Source organism: Podarcis raffonei, chromosome 15 (assembly GCF_027172205.1).
Source record: "Podarcis raffonei isolate rPodRaf1 chromosome 15, rPodRaf1.pri, whole genome shotgun sequence".
NCBI lineage: Eukaryota > Metazoa > Chordata > Lepidosauria > Squamata > Lacertidae > Podarcis > Podarcis raffonei.
The window spans coordinates 15097838-15114301 of record NC_070616.1 but is presented as its reverse complement, the minus strand read 5'-3'; the positions used below and the strand labels follow the sequence as shown (position 1 = coordinate 15114301).

Below are 16464 nucleotides of genomic sequence, written 5' to 3'. Positions count from 1 at the left end.
GTTAAAGAAGGACAGAACTTTGTTTATGTATGCTAGTACAGCAGCAAGAATACTCATCGCAAAGAACTGGAAGACACAAGATTTACCCACGCTGGAGGAATGGCAGATGCAGTTGATGGACTACATGGAGATAGCTGAACTGACCGGCAGAATCCGAGATTTGGATGTAGAAACAATTGAGGTGGACTGGAAAAAGTTTAAAGACTACTTGCAAAAGTATTACAAACTGTATGAATCTTAAGACGGTGCATGATTTGGAAATGATACGCTTTAGCAATTATGATTAAGTAAATAGCAAACTAAGTGATAAAAGAGAAAAGGAGATAATATGAAATTGAACATGTTACGTTTATTTTAAAGGTATAAAAATTGTGACATAATACATTGAATATAGATACATAACATGTAAAAGTTACAATAAGGTATGACATAAGGTAACAAATTGCTGACATTGTTAATATAAAGAATGCAGAATCGGAAGGGGTGGGGAAGTCCAAGTTGGGATTTTTGTTAAAAAAAAAAAAAAAATGGTTTCTTGTAAACTCCTTATTTGTTTGTAATGTATAAAATTTGGAAAGAAACGTAATAAAAAAATATTATAAAAAAAAAAAAATAAACTAATACCATCCCACCACCTGCATTTGCTCTTACAATATATTTTGTTCTTTTTTTAAAATTGGACATATAGCAGGATTCCACCAGCGGGCCAGATCTTTAGCTCCCTACCCCTGGTGGGCTATTTTGACAAGGGTGGCAAGGTACATATTGATGGCTTTAGGACTCAATCACCTAAAGGTCTGCCTTCCCCAGGGCTGTAGCTCAGTGACAGAGCGCCTGCCTTGCATGCAGAAGGTCCCAGGTTCAATCCCCAGCAGCATCTCCTGGTAGGCCTGGGAATGTCCCCCTGTCTGAAACCTTGGAGAGCTGCTGCCAGTCAGTGCAGACAAAACTGAGCTAGACGAACATCACGGTCTCACTCAGGCAGCTTCCTACGTTGCTTACGTCCAGGTCTCTTGTGTTTCCGCCGCAGGTGGGCAGAAGCGTGGACAAATGGCTGTGGATGCTAGGGGCCCGGCGGGTCCTCTCCTGCGCCCTGGGGGACGCCAATGTGGTGAAGAGCAAGCATGGGAGCCTGGAGGCCGACTTTGAGGCCTGGGAGGCCAAGTTCCTGGCCAGGCTCCAGGCCCTCTGCAGAGGGGAGAAGGCGGCCTGCAGAGGGGAGTGTAAGAAGGGCAAGTGCCGCTCCAAGAGGAAGGCTGGGCAGGAGATGTCGTTGGAGCAGGAGCAGAGGGTGAGTGGGACTGGGAGTGGACAACGAGCCAACAGTGTGATGCTGCAGCACAAGGAGCTAATGTGATTCTAGGCTGCATCAAGAGACGTCCAGTGTCCAGATGAAGGGAGGTCATCACGGTCTCTCAACCTTACCTGCCTCGCAGGAGGCAGGTGGTGCTGTGGTCTAAACCACTGAGCCTCTTGGGCTTGCTGATCAGAAGGTTGGCGGTTCGAATCCCCACGACGGGGTGAGCTCCCGTTGCTCTGTCCCAGCTCCTACCAACCTAGCAGTTCAACAGCACTCCAGTGCAAGTAGATAAATAGGTACTGCAGTGGTGGGAAGGTAAACGTTGTTTCCCTGCGCTCTGGTTTCCATCCTGGTGTTCAGTTGTGCCACAAGCGATTTAGTCATGCTGGCCACATGGCCCAGAAAGCTGTCTGTGGGCCTGAAAGCAAGATGAGCGCTGCAACCCCAGAGTCACCTTTGACTGGACTTAACCGTCCAGGGGTCCTTTACCTTTTTTTTTTTTTTTTTACTTCACAGGATTGTTGTGGGGATTAAATGAGGAGGGGGGAGAACTATCTATGCCATCTTGAGCTCATTGGAGGAGCAAAAGGTGGGATATAAATGTAAAAATAAATAAATAAATCCAGCCTAGTGGCCTTCTGTGGGGGTGGGTGGGTGGGTGGGTGGAGGAGAGCAGGGTGTTTTTGGGCCGTGTGGCATTTGCAAGCCCTCCTTTGTTTTCACAGGAGGAGGTGGCAGAGGAGGAGCTTTTTGAGACCACGAGCGAAGAGGATTCTGGCAATGAAGAGGGAGAGGGTGCGAACCAGATGGTGGATGTGGAAGACCTGGGCAGAGTCATGGGCCACATGAAGAAAGCCCAGGTAATGGTGAACTCTTATTTTCAGCCCTGTGGCTGTGTGTTCTCGTTGGTTCATTTATAAAAATACTTGTATACAGCTGTTCCTAAATTATTATTAGTATTTGTTAAATTTTAATACCGTCCTACATCTGAAGATCACAGGTGGTTTACAACTTAAGAACACAAAATGCATAATATAATAAAGAAATACCCCCCCCCCCGGCACACTTAAAAGAACATAGATTGTTTAACGGTCAAAGGTCTGGTTAAAGAGGAATGCGTTCTCCTGGCACCTAAAGATATGTAATGAAGGCTCCAGGCAAGCTTCCTTGGGGAGAGCATTCTACAAATGGGGAGCCACCGCAGAAAAGGCCCGTTCTCGTGTTGCCACCCTCCAGAACTCCTGAGAAAGGGCCTCAGATGACAATCACAGGGTTTAAGTCGAGCTTGGAAATCCCTAACGCCTCTAATCCTAGACCAGTGGTACAACACAGTTTGGCAGACTCCGGTATTAGAAAAATAATCTGACAAGTTCAAAGTGATGAGAGGGCAAAAGAAGCACGGCGGTTTTCATGCAATTTGATATGGTTTTATTGTTTACACTGATAACAAAGCATGTGATAAGAGAGGTTGTGTCCAGTATATGGTATAGTTTGGCTCCTATAAGTTGTTCTCCTTGGTACCAATGAAGATCCGATAAATAAATATCACACTTCCATTTTTTGGGATGGAAAGAGTTAGTAGTGCAGAAAGCAAGAAAGCAGGCCCCAACACTTTGACATATCCCTGGGCTTGCCAACCTTTTGAGGGCCGCTTGGTAAATTTGGAATTCTGATAAAGGGTCCTGGGCACCAGTCACAAAATGGCTGCTGTGAGAGTGGGGTATATCACAAAATGGCTGCCTTTAAGAAGGGTGTTGACAAGCTGGAACGTGTGCCGAGGAGGGTGATCAAGGGTCTGGAAACTAAGCTTTATGAGGAACAGTTGAAGGAGTTGTGTATGCTTAGCCTGGAGAAGAGAAGATTGAGAGGAGATGTGATAGCAATCTTCAAATATCTAAAGGACTGTCTCATGGAAGATGGAAGATGGAACAAGCTTGTTTTCTTTTGCTCCAGAGGGTAGGGCCCAAACCAATGGATTCAAATTGCAGGAAAAGACATTCTGACTAAACACTGGGCAGAACTTTCTGAGGTTAAGAGCTGTCTGACAGAGGAAAGGGCTCCCTTTGATGGTGGTGGACTCTCCTGCGTTGGGAGGGCTTCAATCAGAGGTTGGATGGCTTTTTGTCAGGGATTCTCTAGCTGTGATTCCTGCATTGCAGAGGGTTGGACTAGATGACCCTTGACATTCTATTCCAATTCTACAGTTCCACAACACAAAAAAGCCTCTCCTGATGCAGCAGGGTTCTTATGGAGGGCTGCAGACGTACCTTCATCCTTCCGCTCTAGGACCAATGCTAAAGAGAATGTTTGTGCCTTCCCTGAATTTGATGGGGCTGACGATCTGTTTGTTCTGTTGCTCATTAACACTCTGTTGCTTCTGCTAATGAAGAAAGTGAGGCCTGGTTTTGCCATCCCTCTGCAGAGAGAGCGTGAGCTGGACCAAGAGGTCGAGAAGACGGGGCGGCTCCAGCGGAGAGGGGAGGATGCCTTGAGAGAGATGATCACGCCAGCTTTGCGGGATGCCCTCACGAAACAAGGTGATGTGGACTGCAAGGAGGCCCAAGAGGCAGGAGACTCCAGGGCGCAAGGAGACCTGGTGGAGGGGAAGTGCATCTGTCCTAGGCTGAGGAGCTTGCCGCCTGTCCTTGGCCTACCTGGGCTAGAAAAATGGACATGATTGGCAGGAAAAAGCTGGGTGTGATTGGCAGGAATTGTCTCCAGGCTCTCCAGTCTCAGTTTTCCTCTCCTGATCAGCAGCCCTTGAACCTAAGGGGAGCTCTGCTGCATCAAACCATCCAGTCCAGCATTCTGTTCTGGCCAAACTAGATGCCCTCAGGGAAGCCCACTAACCAGGCACAAATGCAGTTGTGGCATCTTGCCTCTGTTGGTAAAAGGTGCTTGGAAACGGATCCTTTTGAGGCACATGCCCTTTTCTGTTCTGGTTGCTGCATCTCTCTTTTCTCAAGCAACTGTGCCAACCTCAGGAAAGTGAGGCTGGATATTTGGAAATATATTGGGAGTTTGAGAGCTTCCATCCTAATAAATAATAATAATATTTTTAATATTTGTACCCCGCCCATCTGATTGGGTTGCCTCAGCCAGTCTGGGCGGCTTCCAACAAATATAAAACATGATAAAACACTGCACATTAGAAAGCTTCCCTATACAGGGCTGCCTTCAGAAGGTTGCTCATCTCCTTGACATCTGATGGAAGGGTGTTCCAAAGAGTGTGGGTGCCACTACCGAGAAGGCTCTCTGCCTGGTTCACTGTAGCTTCACTTCTCTCAGTGAGGGAACCACCAGAGGACCCTCAGAGGAGGACCTCAGTGTTTGGGCTGAATGATGGGGGTGGAGACGTTTCCTCAGGTATAATTCGACATTCCAGGGATCATTTGGCAGGGTTAGGGTTAGGTGTTGCTGTTGCTGCCGATTCTCACACCCTCTGACACTGGTTCACTTATGAGCAGCCTTCAGGGTGAAGCTCATGCTGGTGAATTTTACCTTTGTATGGTAGGCTCGTTTCTTCACATTCTCCCAGCCTTCTCTGTTCTCCATCCAGGCAAGCAATAGGCATTTCCAGAGTTCAAGGACCTGTTTCCAACCAGGCTAAAACAGGAGGAGGTTTGGTGCAGGCTCCTTTATCAATGTGTTTCTGCTAGATCCCTTTACGCTCAAGGAAACAAATCTCTCTTCTGATTTCAGGCTACAGGTTGATCGGGAGCCACTCTGGAGTGAAGCTCTGTCGGTGGACAAAGGTACTTAATTTCCTTCCCTGGGTAGATTCTTAAATCAGTGAAGAGGAATGTCTGTGGCCCTCCAGACCACTTTGGCACGGCCAAGTGGTCAGGAATGGCAGGAGCTGTGATCCATAGGTGCTCCTCATCCCTTCCATTGTGCCCACCTTTTAAAGAGATGTCTTTCCTCTTCCACAAAGGCCTCCTATAAATCTCTGCTAGTTGAATGTGTTTTGATTCCAGCGCATTTTTAGCTTTGGGGATTTTTTTCTAACCGTATTGCTTTCTATTTGCCTCCCACCAGTCGATGCTCCGTGGGAGAGGCGGCTGTTACAAGCACACCTTCTATGGCATTGAGAGCCACCGCTGCCTGGAGACCACGCCCAGCTTGGCTTGCGCCAACAAGTGTGTCTTCTGCTGGAGGTGAGAAACTGGGTAGGGGTTGGGGACACAAACCAAAGCCCACCCCATCCCCCCTGGTCCAGTCCAGCATTCTCTTTTCCTGCAGTGACCAACCAGTTGCCTCTGGGAAATCTGCAAGCCAGGCAAGACTGCATCGCCCCTCCTCTGTGGTTCACCTTTTGAGTACCTTTTGAGCTGGAGATAGACTGCTCCTATACAGGGAGGTTTGCATTTAGCTGCCATTGCTGGTGGCCCTAGCTAGGCCACTCCTCTTATGATGATATCTTTTCCTTTTGGGGGAACAACCCAAAAATGGGTTTTTGTGGCAGCAGAGTTGTCGCCATTTGTAAAATTTCCTGTATTGGCAGCCAACTGGTTTTCAGTGGGTGGCCAAGTTTTATATGAGAGAGAGAGAGAGAGAGAGGATGTGATCGACTCCTCTTTGAAGAAAGACTGCAACATTTGAGACTTTTTAGTTTAGAGAAAAGGCAAGTAAGAAGCAATATGATAGAGGTGTATAAAATTATGCACGCCATGGAGAAAGGGGATAGAGGAAAGTTTTCCTTCCTCTCTCATAGCACTAGAACTTGTGGACATCCAGTGGAGCTGGATATTGGGAGATTCAGGGTAGATAAAAGAAATCCATTCTTCATGCAGCACAGAGTTAAACCGTGGAACTCACTGCCACAGGAGGTCACCAACCTAAATAGTTTGAAAGAGGATTGGACAAATTAATGCAGGAGGAGAAGGCTATCAATGACTCCTAGCCACAATGGCTTTGCTCTGCCTCCATATTAATGCTTCCGAATACCCGTTGCCAGAAACAACAGGAGAAGGGAGTGCTTTTGTGCTTGAATCCTGCTTGCAGGTTCCCCACAGGCATCTGGTTGGCCACTGTAAGAACAGGATGCTGGGCTAGATGGGCCATTGGCCTGATCCAGCAGGTCTCTTATGAATCTGTGGCCACATTCACACTATAGCTAGAAAGCACTATGATACCACTTAAAACTGTCTTGGCTTCCCCCCAAAATCCCGATAGCAGTAGTTTGTTAAGGGTGCTGAGAGCTATTAGGAGGTCCAATATTCCCTGCACACAGCTACAGTTCCCAGAATTGTTTAACCATCCCTTTTCACAGGGAAGCCTGGAATTGTAGTTCCGGAAGGGGAATGGGGATCTCTCCCAACAACTCTCGGCATCCTTAATGAACTACAGCTCCCAGAATTCTTTGGGGGAAGCCATGACTGCTTAAAGTGGTATCATAGCGCTATGTGAATGTGGCCTAAATCTTGCTGTCCACTAATGAGGACAGAATGCTGAAAACCTGCTTTGATTAATTAAGGCTTTTCTTATGAGTGGAAGGAGGGGTGCCTTATATGCGTGGGAGGTAGCTTTGTACAATCTATTCACAGTGACTATGGTGTAGTGTATATTTAATTTGTATTAAATTATTTTCAGGCACCACACAAACCCTGTGGGCACAGAGTGGCGGTGGAAAATGGACCCTCCTGAAATGATCTTGCAGGAGGCCATTGAGAACCATCAGAGCCTGATCAAGCAATTCAAAGGTACTCCAGGGGCTGCCTGTGCTCTTGCTCAGTGCCTTGCAATCCCAAGGCAGCATCTCCAAGCAGGAGTGGGAGAAACTGCCTGAAACCGCTGCCAGTAGGCCATGTTTGTGTTGACCTGCAGAGGGTCGTAAGGCCATCTGGCTAGCCCCGGCTGGGTTGCTCCCATCCAGCTGTCCCGCTGCGAAGACCCATAGGCCTCTGCTCCGACATAAATCAGCGACCCGGGCTTCAAAGCCAGGGCACACTATAAGCAGATCGAACTGCGCACACAAAATAGGCGTGAGGCTTGTGAAAGCATACTACAACTACAGATTTATTAATCATAAATCAGGACAAAGAAACGTTGTTTCTCTCTTCGTCTTCTCAGAGAGACAGAGAAAAAGCTATGCACACAACGGAAGTTCCCAGCAAGCTGTGCTGGAATGCAAACAGACATGTGACACGCAGCAGTTCCACACGTCTGCTCCTTAAGGTGGAATGGAAATCTCCACAGTTCGAAATTCCCCAGGTGCCAGGCGCGTTTTGCTACTGGCGCAGATCCAATTGCAACTACGTGGAGAATTCTGGGTGCCAGGGTCTTACTCCCCCCTCCCTCCCAGTTGTCAGCTTCTTTCTCCCAGTCCCTCAGTGGGTGGAGCTGTTTAGGCTACATCTGCGCAAGCCCACAAACACCCCTCTTCTCCTCCGTTTTGCAGGCGTCCCGGGCGTGAGGAACGACCGTTTTGAAGAAGGGATGGAACCCAAGCACTGTGCCCTGTCTCTTGTTGGGGAGCCAATCATGTACCCCGAAATCAACCGTTTCCTAAAGCTGCTCCATCGCAAGAACATTTCAAGCTTCCTAGTTACAAATGCACAGTTCCCAGAGGAAATCAGGTGAGGCCCGGAAGAGAAGCTGCTTTTCTCGTTATCCTTCCATCTATTTCCCGTGGTTTTTCCTCCCAAGGGCTCAAGATGGCATATGGGGTTCTCTGCCTCCCCGTTTCACCCTCACAGCAGCCCTGTGAGGTAGCTTAGGCTGAGAGACCAGAATTATTGGGAAAAGGTTCAGAAAAGGGCAGCCAGAGGGATCAAGGGGACACAGTGACCCTTATGAAGAAAGGTTGCAGCGTTTGGGACTTTTTAGTTTAGAGAAAAGGTGACATGATATGAGTTTATAAAAAGGCATGCATTGCATGGAGAAAGTGGATAGAGAAAAGATTTTCTCCCTCTCTCCTAACACTATGTTGGAAGATTCAGGACAGGAAAAAAGGACTTCAGGAGGGGAGGTTGATCTTGTGCTCGAATCCTGCTTGGGAAGTTTCCTATTGAGGCATCTGGTCAACCACTGTGAAAACAGGATGCTGGACTAGATAACAATAACAACAACAACAACAACAACAACAACAACAACAACAACAACAACAATAATAGGTTATTATTTATACCCCCTCCCATCTGGCTGGGTTTCCCCAACCACTCTGGGCAGCTCCCAACAGAATGATGATGGTGATGAAAAAGCGATAAAACATCAATCATTAAAAACTTTCCTAAACAGGGCTGCCTTCAGATGTCTTCTAAAAGTCAGATAGTTGTTTATTTTCTTGACATCTGATGGGAGGGCGTTCCACAGGACGGGCGCCACCACCGAGAAGGCCCTCTGCTATTGGCCTGATCCTGCAGGGTTTTTCTTATGTTCTCATGCCTTGCTGAAATGTTTCCTTGACCTGTGAGAATTTCACTTCCTTCCCTGGATATGCCCTGGAACCTTAGACTTTTGCATGTGTGGAATGTAGTTTACTGTACGAAGCATCCATCACTCCACCTGCCTTTTGCTGCAGGCGTTGTGGCCCCTAGCAAGTTAATCAGGAGGGCATGTGGCCCTTGGGTTAGAAAAGGGTTCCCTGTCCCTGCTTTAGACTAGCTCTTTTTCCTTTGCGAGGGAGGGAGAAATGTATCTTGATTTTTCTTTGGCCTCAGCGTTCTAAACTCTCTTGGGGCCTTCCCCCCCCTTCCCTTCCCCTCCTGCCGAAAAGGAGCCTCGAACCTGTGACGCAGCTCTACGTCAGCGTCGACGCAGGCACCAGAGACAGCTTGAAGAAGATCGACCGGCCTCTCTTCAAGGATTTCTGGCAGAGGTTTCTGGACAGCTTGCAAGCCTTGGCAGAAAAGGTACCCTATTCAATTGTTGTCATTCCCTCCCACCCTCCGTTGCTGCAATAAGGTAAGTGAAAGGTGGTGATCAAGCTGAAGGCATTTCAGCTTGATTCTCTAGGCCAAAAGCTCAGGTTTTATTACTTTTATTATTATTAAATGATTATGCATTTTTATCCCACCTTTCTCCCAGGGTGGCTCAAACAAGTTAAAAGCAGCACAGATAAAATAGAAAAGCTAAAAACATATAAAAGGCAATCATTAAAGAGTAATTAAACTCTAAAGCACAGCCTTATTTCTTTAAAAAAACAGCCAGTCCACAAAAGCCTGTTGGAATAAAACACTCTTCACTTGCCGGCAGCAGGACAAGAAGGGAGCCAGTCTAGCCTCTCTAGGAGGGAGCTGCAAAGTCTGGGAGCAGCCACTGAGAAGGCCCTGCCCCGCATCCCCACCAAGCGTGCCTGTGAGGGTGGCAGGATTGAGAGAAGGGTCTTCACCAAAGACCTCAGAGCCTGGGCAGGTTCATATGGAAGAATATGGTCTTTCAGATAGCCCCTCCACCTCTTTGTGTCAGGCCTGGCACAATATTTCATATTTGCTAGCATTGCCTTTTTAGATCCCAGGGCAGGCATAGGCAAACTCCAGCCCTCCAGATGTTTGGGACTACAATTCCCATCATCCCTGACCTCTATTGTAGTCCCAAACATCTGGAGGGCCGGAGTTTGCCTATGTCTATGCCAGGGTAACTAAGGATTCATCCCCCCTCCCAATTCTTATTTTATGTTCAATTTTGTTTATTTAAATGTTTATCAGCTACACTCTCATATAAAACATCACAATTCTATTAAAGTATCCTTAACAAACTATCATTCCCATAATTATTTGGAGGAAACCATGAGTGTCTAAGTGCATGGTGTTAGTGGACCTTAGTCTCCCTCTCTCACTTTGTGGCCTCTTCCACTGCGTGTGACCGAAAAGCTCACTATCTGCAGCTTTCGAAATGTGGTCAGATAACGGAATTCTGTAGTGCAAACAGTTTTGATCAGGGCTATGCAGTCCTGACTGTCACCTTCTTTTTGTTGTTGATGTGGCGCAATTTAATTTGAACCCACTTCCTTTTTCCCCTATCAGCAACAGCGCACTGTCTATCGGCTCACGCTGGTGAAAGCCTGGAACGTGGAGGAACTGAAGGCCTACTCTGACTTGGTGTCTCTTGGGAAACCGGATTTTATCGAGGTTAAAGTGAGTTGTTGATCATCAGGGTGGCATCGTCCTTCTCATAACAGATTCTGCCACCACCTCCGCCCTCCCTGGGTGCAAATTCAGCCTACCAAAACAATGAACGTTTGCCCAACTGAACACTTTGCAGGGATGGTTTGCATGGGCCTGGATCCAAAAATCACACCACAATACCCAAAAGGCAGGTTGGGTTTGGCTGATCTTGTTTGCACTTCAGACCTGCCTTTGCAAAAATAGCTTGTGGGTTTGTGGAGGGGAGAGGGGGATCTGTCACTGCTGGCAGAGTGGAGTCTCCCTGTCCAACAGCAGTATGGCTGACTTGCTTGTTCCTGGGTTCAAGGGATGGGAGAGGGCTGTCACCTTTGTGTCCCTGCTTATGGCCTTCCCCGAGGCATGTGGTTGGCTGTTGTGCTGGGCTAAATGGGCCTTTGGTCAAGATTTTCCCCAAAGAATTCTGGGAGCCGTAGTTTGCTACTGCAATGCGCTCTATGTGGGGCTACCTTTGAAGGTGACTCGGAAACTGCAATTAATCCAGAATGCAGCAGCTAGACTGGTGACTGGGAGTGGCCGCCAAGATCATATGACACCGGTCCTGAAAGATCTTCATTGGCTCCCGGTACGTTTCCGAGCACAATTCAAAGTGTTGGTGCTAACCTTTAAAGCCCTAAACGGCCTCGGTCCAGTATATCTGAAGGAGCGTCTCCACCCTCATCATCCAGCCCAGACACTGAGGTCCAGCGCCGAGGGCCTTCAGGCGGTTCCCTTGCTGCGAGAAGTGAGGTTACAGGGAACCAGGCAGAGGGCCTTCTCAGTAGTAGCGCCTGCACTGTGGAACACCCAGCAGATGTCAAGGCAATAAAAAACTATTTTACTTTTAAAAGACAAGGCTCTGTTTAGGGAAGTTTTTAATGTCTGATGCTGTATTGTTTTTAATATTTGGTTGGAAGCCGCCCAGAGTGGCTGGGGAAACCCAGCCAGATGGGCAGGGTATAAATAATAAATTATTATTATTATTATTTATTATTTAAGGGGGCTGAGAGGTGTTAGGAGACCCCATCCCAGAACAACAATTCCTAGAGTGGTTTAACCGTCAATCCTTGTCCCCAGTGAACTCATGGAATTGTAGCTCTCTGAGGGGCCTCCTAACTCTCAGTGTTCTTCACAAACTGCAACTCCCAGAATTCTCTGCAGCAGGGGGTGGGGAGCCAGGGCTATTTAAAGTGGTATTGTAGTGCTTTAAATGTGTAGTGTGAATGTGTCCCCTGTTCTCCAGCCAGGCCCAAACAAGGAAGATGTGATGCTGGGCTGGTGAGAGGTGTGGCCTGGGAAGAGTGGGTGTAGTGGACCACTTGCGTCCCGGACTGGTTGGACACAGAGGAATGGTGGGAGGAACCAGCTGGGGAGTGGTGGTGGGACAACAATGAGTGGCCAGAGGGAGAAGCCTGGGAGAAGGAAGTGTCAAAAGCTGAAGAGGCAACATGGTTTAATGAGCAGGGAGAAAGAATCTGTGGCAGAGTGAAGCCCAGACTCGGAGGCAGAAACTGAAACGGGGGAGGAGGGAGGCCAAGAGGCAGAGAGGAGTCAGGCTGGTGGAGAGTCCTAGGTATCTCCCCCTTCTTCTGCGACAAGCTCCGCCCCCCTCCTGGTCTCCCAGAACCATTAGAGGCATGAAGAGGGTGGAGGATAGTTTGGCTTCACACAAGTGCAGTCTCTGATTGCTAGGAAAAAGCCCTGGAGAGGCGGGAACTTAGACGGCTGTTGGGAGATGGGGATTTTGAGTCTTGGCAACTGATCCATGACACAAGGTCTATAGGGATGAGCTGCTGTGCTCATTAGGCCTGGCACTCTACCAAGCCTGTGTAGATTGTGTTCTTGCTAATAAAGAGTTAAGTCCAACTTGGAACGATGTGATTTAGTGCTGGCTCGCATGTGACGCCCAGACCAGTTTCCTTATCCCTTCCTCTACAGACCTGAAACATTTCCCTCTTTCTCTGACAGGGTGTGACCTACTGTGGAGAAAGCTCAGCCAGCAACCTCACCATGGCCAACATCCCGTGGCACGAGGAGGTGGGGCACTTTGTCCAGGAGCTGGTCGACCTTCTGCCGGACTACGAAATCGCCTGCGAGCACGAGCACTCCAACTGCCTCCTGATCGCCCACAAGAAGGTAGGTGGGTCCTTCTTTTGCCACCATTGAGTTTGAACTGTCGACCTCAAGTTTCTGATCCTTAAGCTTGCAAAGATGTCATCAGCTTATAATTTTTGTTGTTTGCTCGCTGCTTTTCAGTCGTAACACAGTTCAAAACGCTTCATGGCAGTAACAGTAAATCAATATTTACACACACAGAAACAAACATCTTTCTGTACTTCTTAGCCACGTGTCGACGGTGGTTGTACCCTGCTGAGATGGGAAGGACTGGGTTGCTTTCTGTAGCTGGCAAAGTAATAAGCATTATCCTAAATAAAATCCATTTATTTAAAAAAGCCAGAAACAAACATCTCACCAATTAAAACAATATTGTAAAAACTACAACAGATGCAAACATCGGAAAAATGGTAGATCAAACAATGGCACAAACAGTGTTTAGAAAATGGTCAGGTGTAGTCTCGGGGGAAAGGAACTGATAAGTCTTTATTTACCTCTCCAAGGAAGGGAGAGAACGTCTCACCCTGACCTCGATCAAAATCATCAAGGGGGAACTCTGGTATACCCCAACCTGGGCAATATAATTTTGAATCTGATAATGGAATTCTGTAGCACACACAGTTTTGATCACGACTTTGCAGTCCTGACTGTCATCATCTTTTTGTTGTTGATGTGGCAGAGTTTAATTTGAACCTTCAAGCTTGTGCCAACAGAGCTTGCTGTGTCTGATTTGATCTTTTGTTCTCTGTCCCGTTTTGTTTTTTTAAAATTAAAAAAACCAATTTTTCTGGAGGGGGACGATCAATGGTTCATGGGTGTGTGTGTCTCTCTCTCTCCTTTTGCAGTTCAAGATCAGCGGGGAGTGGCACACCTGGATCAACTACGATCGCTTTCAGGACCTCTTCCGCCAGTACGAGCAGAGCGGGGGAGCCAAGACGTTCACCTCGGCTGACTATGTTGCCCCGACTCCTCAGTGGGCTGTCTTTGGGGCAAAGGAAAGGGGCTTTGACCCAATGGACACCCGATTCCAACGGAAGAACAAAGCCAAAGACATCTCAGGGTGTTGACACTCTCAAAACAACAACATCCAGAACTCCTTTTAGAGCCGCAGTCTATAGACAAGCCTTCACCTTCCAGTTGACTTGGACTACAACTCTCATCATGCTGGCTGGGGGATGATGGGAATTGTAGTCTCGAGAACGTCAGGTTGGTTTAAGATCTTTTCAGGGAGATTTTAGCATTTACATTAGCCTTGGAAACCTTTGCAAGGAGGTCTTTGATAACCACCAGACAAATCTGAGGCGGGTTCTCATCTTCTGCTCTACTCACTGATGAGCAATGTGCTTTCGAAGAAGCAGGCAAGAGCAATTTGTCATTTTTGAGCAAAAGGTAACCGTGAAAACTTTGTGCTTCTCCCCAAGCGGGGGCAATAGCTGCACCTCGTTCTGTTTGCAGTCCTGGAAACCCAGTGTTGCCTTTTTGCCTTCTCACTTGATCCCTTCAGTGTGGTCAGATTCCTGCCACGTAGTCAGTGGTTCCGTGGGTTTCTGTGTGCGAAATTCGCACCCCTGAACATTCCCCAGTTGCATTTCCACAGCTGATTTTTGCTCCGTTTTATAGCACTGTGGGATGGAAGGGAGGTACAAAGATCACAGACCCCACCAAAATGACCCTTGGCATGCTTCGTTCTTCCAGATTGTGGATGGTGGAGTTTGTCCCAAAGGGGGCTTGGGCATCTCTCCAGACCAGGGCCCTGCAGGAACATGAGGGAACTGTGTTTCTGGTGCCACGCCTGAAGCAAGAAGCCAAGCCCTTGAACTCTACGCTACGTTTGGGATCTCTGCTATTTGGGTAACCTGGCTCAGCTCTCAGGAAACGGAAAACAAAGTTGCCTTAAATTTGGGTGCTGGCAGCTTATCAAAGGTCTGTCTCGCTTAACTGGATTCTGCCACACTTGATTTGGTTTAACCACCATGGTGTGTTTACACCAAGGCAACGTTCACCCCTTACATTTAGAGCAGCCCTACATATAGAGCTATCTGATACCGCTTTAAACTAGCCATGGCTTCCCGCAAAGCATTCTGGGAGCTGTAGTTTGTGAAGCGTCCTGAGAGTCCTTAGGAGACTCTCGTTTCCCCTTAGAGAGCTATAATTTGCAGAGTCCCCAGGGAAGGGGGAATTGACCATTAAACAAGCTCTAGGATGGAAAGCCTCAACACCCTTAACGAACTACAACTCCCAGGATTCTTTGGGGGAGGGAGAAGCCATGACTGTTTAAAATGCTTTAAATATATGGTGTCAATGTGGTCTCAGTCCGTTGCTCCACTTGGAATTCTGGACATTGTAGTTTTGGGTGATCCTCTGCAGAAGCTTTCCACAGGACTCGTTTCTGGCTCCCATAGGGAGGGAGCTTGCTTCTGTCTGTGTTTCAGACAAGCACCGCCTGAGCAGGGATAAAAACGCTTTCCTGTGCTTCTGGTAGATGAGATGGATTTTGGAACATTTCTTTGTTAATGGAGGTCATTATATATTTCCTCATACCAAATTGTAATTGGCTGCACAGATTTCCCAGTAAGTTGCCTTAGGCTGTGCTGCATTAATGTGAAATTCCCCTTTTGGCCGAAGAGATCAAATATCTGCGGCTACAATCATAGAATCCTCATGTGTGGGTCAGGGAACGTTTTTGAAACATTTGCTTCAGTTGCTCAGGCACTGGAAGAGGCGAGCAAGTTTTAAATGGAATAATAGCTCCTTGCTTATTCTGCCAGGGGATGGGGCTACCACAGGAAGTGTTTAGACTCTGGGCCTGATTTGTCCCACCAGGCCTCTCCATTTATCCTATGAGGCCATTCCGGATGAGCCACGCCCATATGATGTTAGGAAATGATGCGGCTCCCTGCTGGAGGCGGGATTTGTAGGAACTGCCCATCAGCAGATCATCTGTTCCTTTGCTTGTGAGGTTTGATTTCAAACCTCTCAGGCAAAGTAAAATGAGCCACCTGATGCCATTGAGGGGGTGGCTGAATCCAGTTCCTGGGGCTGGAGTAAAAACTATTAACCCATCTCTGGCTTGTGTTATTACTCTCCTAAATCTGAACACATTTCTGTCTAGGAATTGCGCCGTGCGATAAATGCATTTTCTGCAGCAATGCCATGGTTTGGGGTCCCCTTCTGGGCCTTGTCCTCTGTTATTTACCACTGTTGGATTTTATTACACTGGTCTTTTTAAAATAGATATTGCGTTACAATTTCCCAACCCTGTGAGGTAGGTTGGGCTGAGAGGCAGTGACTGGCCCCTCACGGTCACACCCAATGAGTTTCATGGCCGAGTGGGAGCCCTGCTGTCCATCCATCAGGTGCTCAAAAACTCTCATTTCACCCCCAGTTCAGAAATCCCAGCGTTCATCCATGCTGTCTGGAATATGATGGGCATAAACGGCAACCCGGATTTCTTCAATAAAAAGGCTGTTCCTTACCCAGCAGGAAGGATATGGCACTCCCCAGGGTCCAATTAAGTTGTTAAAAATTACGCATTTGGCCTTTCCATTTTTTATCTGCCTTTAGCTAAAGCTAACTTTTGATATTGCTGTTGTGGTAAAATGATAAAACCTTTACAAGCTGAGATAAAAGAGGCCCAAATGCTGCTGCCTGTTCTGTGGTTCCTCTCGTTCCAAAGGCGTTCAGTTGGGAAGTATTCTTTGCAGGGGCGGCATGCCAGGATTTTGGCAGCAAAAGGCGCAAAGTTTCAAGAAAGGGTCTTTTGTGCTAGGGTGTGGTTCATACTGAAGGCGCGTACGTACACTGACATTTTCAAAAAGAAAACGGACAGGAAACGGCCTTATCTATATGGCGAGAAGCGTTTCCTGACACATAAACGCACAAGACCTCTTTACATTTCTGAAATGCCTTACAGTTCACTGTTTTCAAGCGAGTGGGTCGATGGGG

The 16464-nt window shown here is 47.6% G+C and overlaps 1 protein-coding gene across 3 annotated transcripts in view; it reads left to right on the top strand.

Annotated features, from left to right (window-relative positions):
• The window catches only part of LOC128403116 (S-adenosyl-L-methionine-dependent tRNA 4-demethylwyosine synthase TYW1-like), a 28039-nt gene extending 11877 nt beyond the window's left edge, over window positions 1-16162 (top strand). For 2 of the 3 annotated variants that reach the window (XM_053367774.1, XM_053367775.1), the window contains exons 6-16: window positions 1031-1291; window positions 2026-2160; window positions 3690-3837; window positions 5003-5055; window positions 5339-5457; window positions 6893-7002; window positions 7701-7878; window positions 9018-9153; window positions 10267-10377; window positions 12373-12540; window positions 13365-16162. In XM_053367774.1, the coding sequence (XP_053223749.1) occupies window positions 1031-1291; window positions 2026-2160; window positions 3690-3837; window positions 5003-5055; window positions 5339-5457; window positions 6893-7002; window positions 7701-7878; window positions 9018-9153; window positions 10267-10377; window positions 12373-12540; window positions 13365-13586 (1641 nt within the window). In that variant the 3' untranslated portion in view covers window positions 13587-16162. The remainder of the gene's footprint in view (window positions 1-1030; window positions 1292-2025; window positions 2161-3689; window positions 3838-5002; window positions 5056-5338; window positions 5458-6892; window positions 7003-7700; window positions 7879-9017; window positions 9154-10266; window positions 10378-12372; window positions 12541-13364) is intronic. The other variant, XM_053367776.1, reaches the window with a different exon arrangement.
• The last annotated feature ends 302 nt before the right edge of the window (window positions 16163-16464 follow it).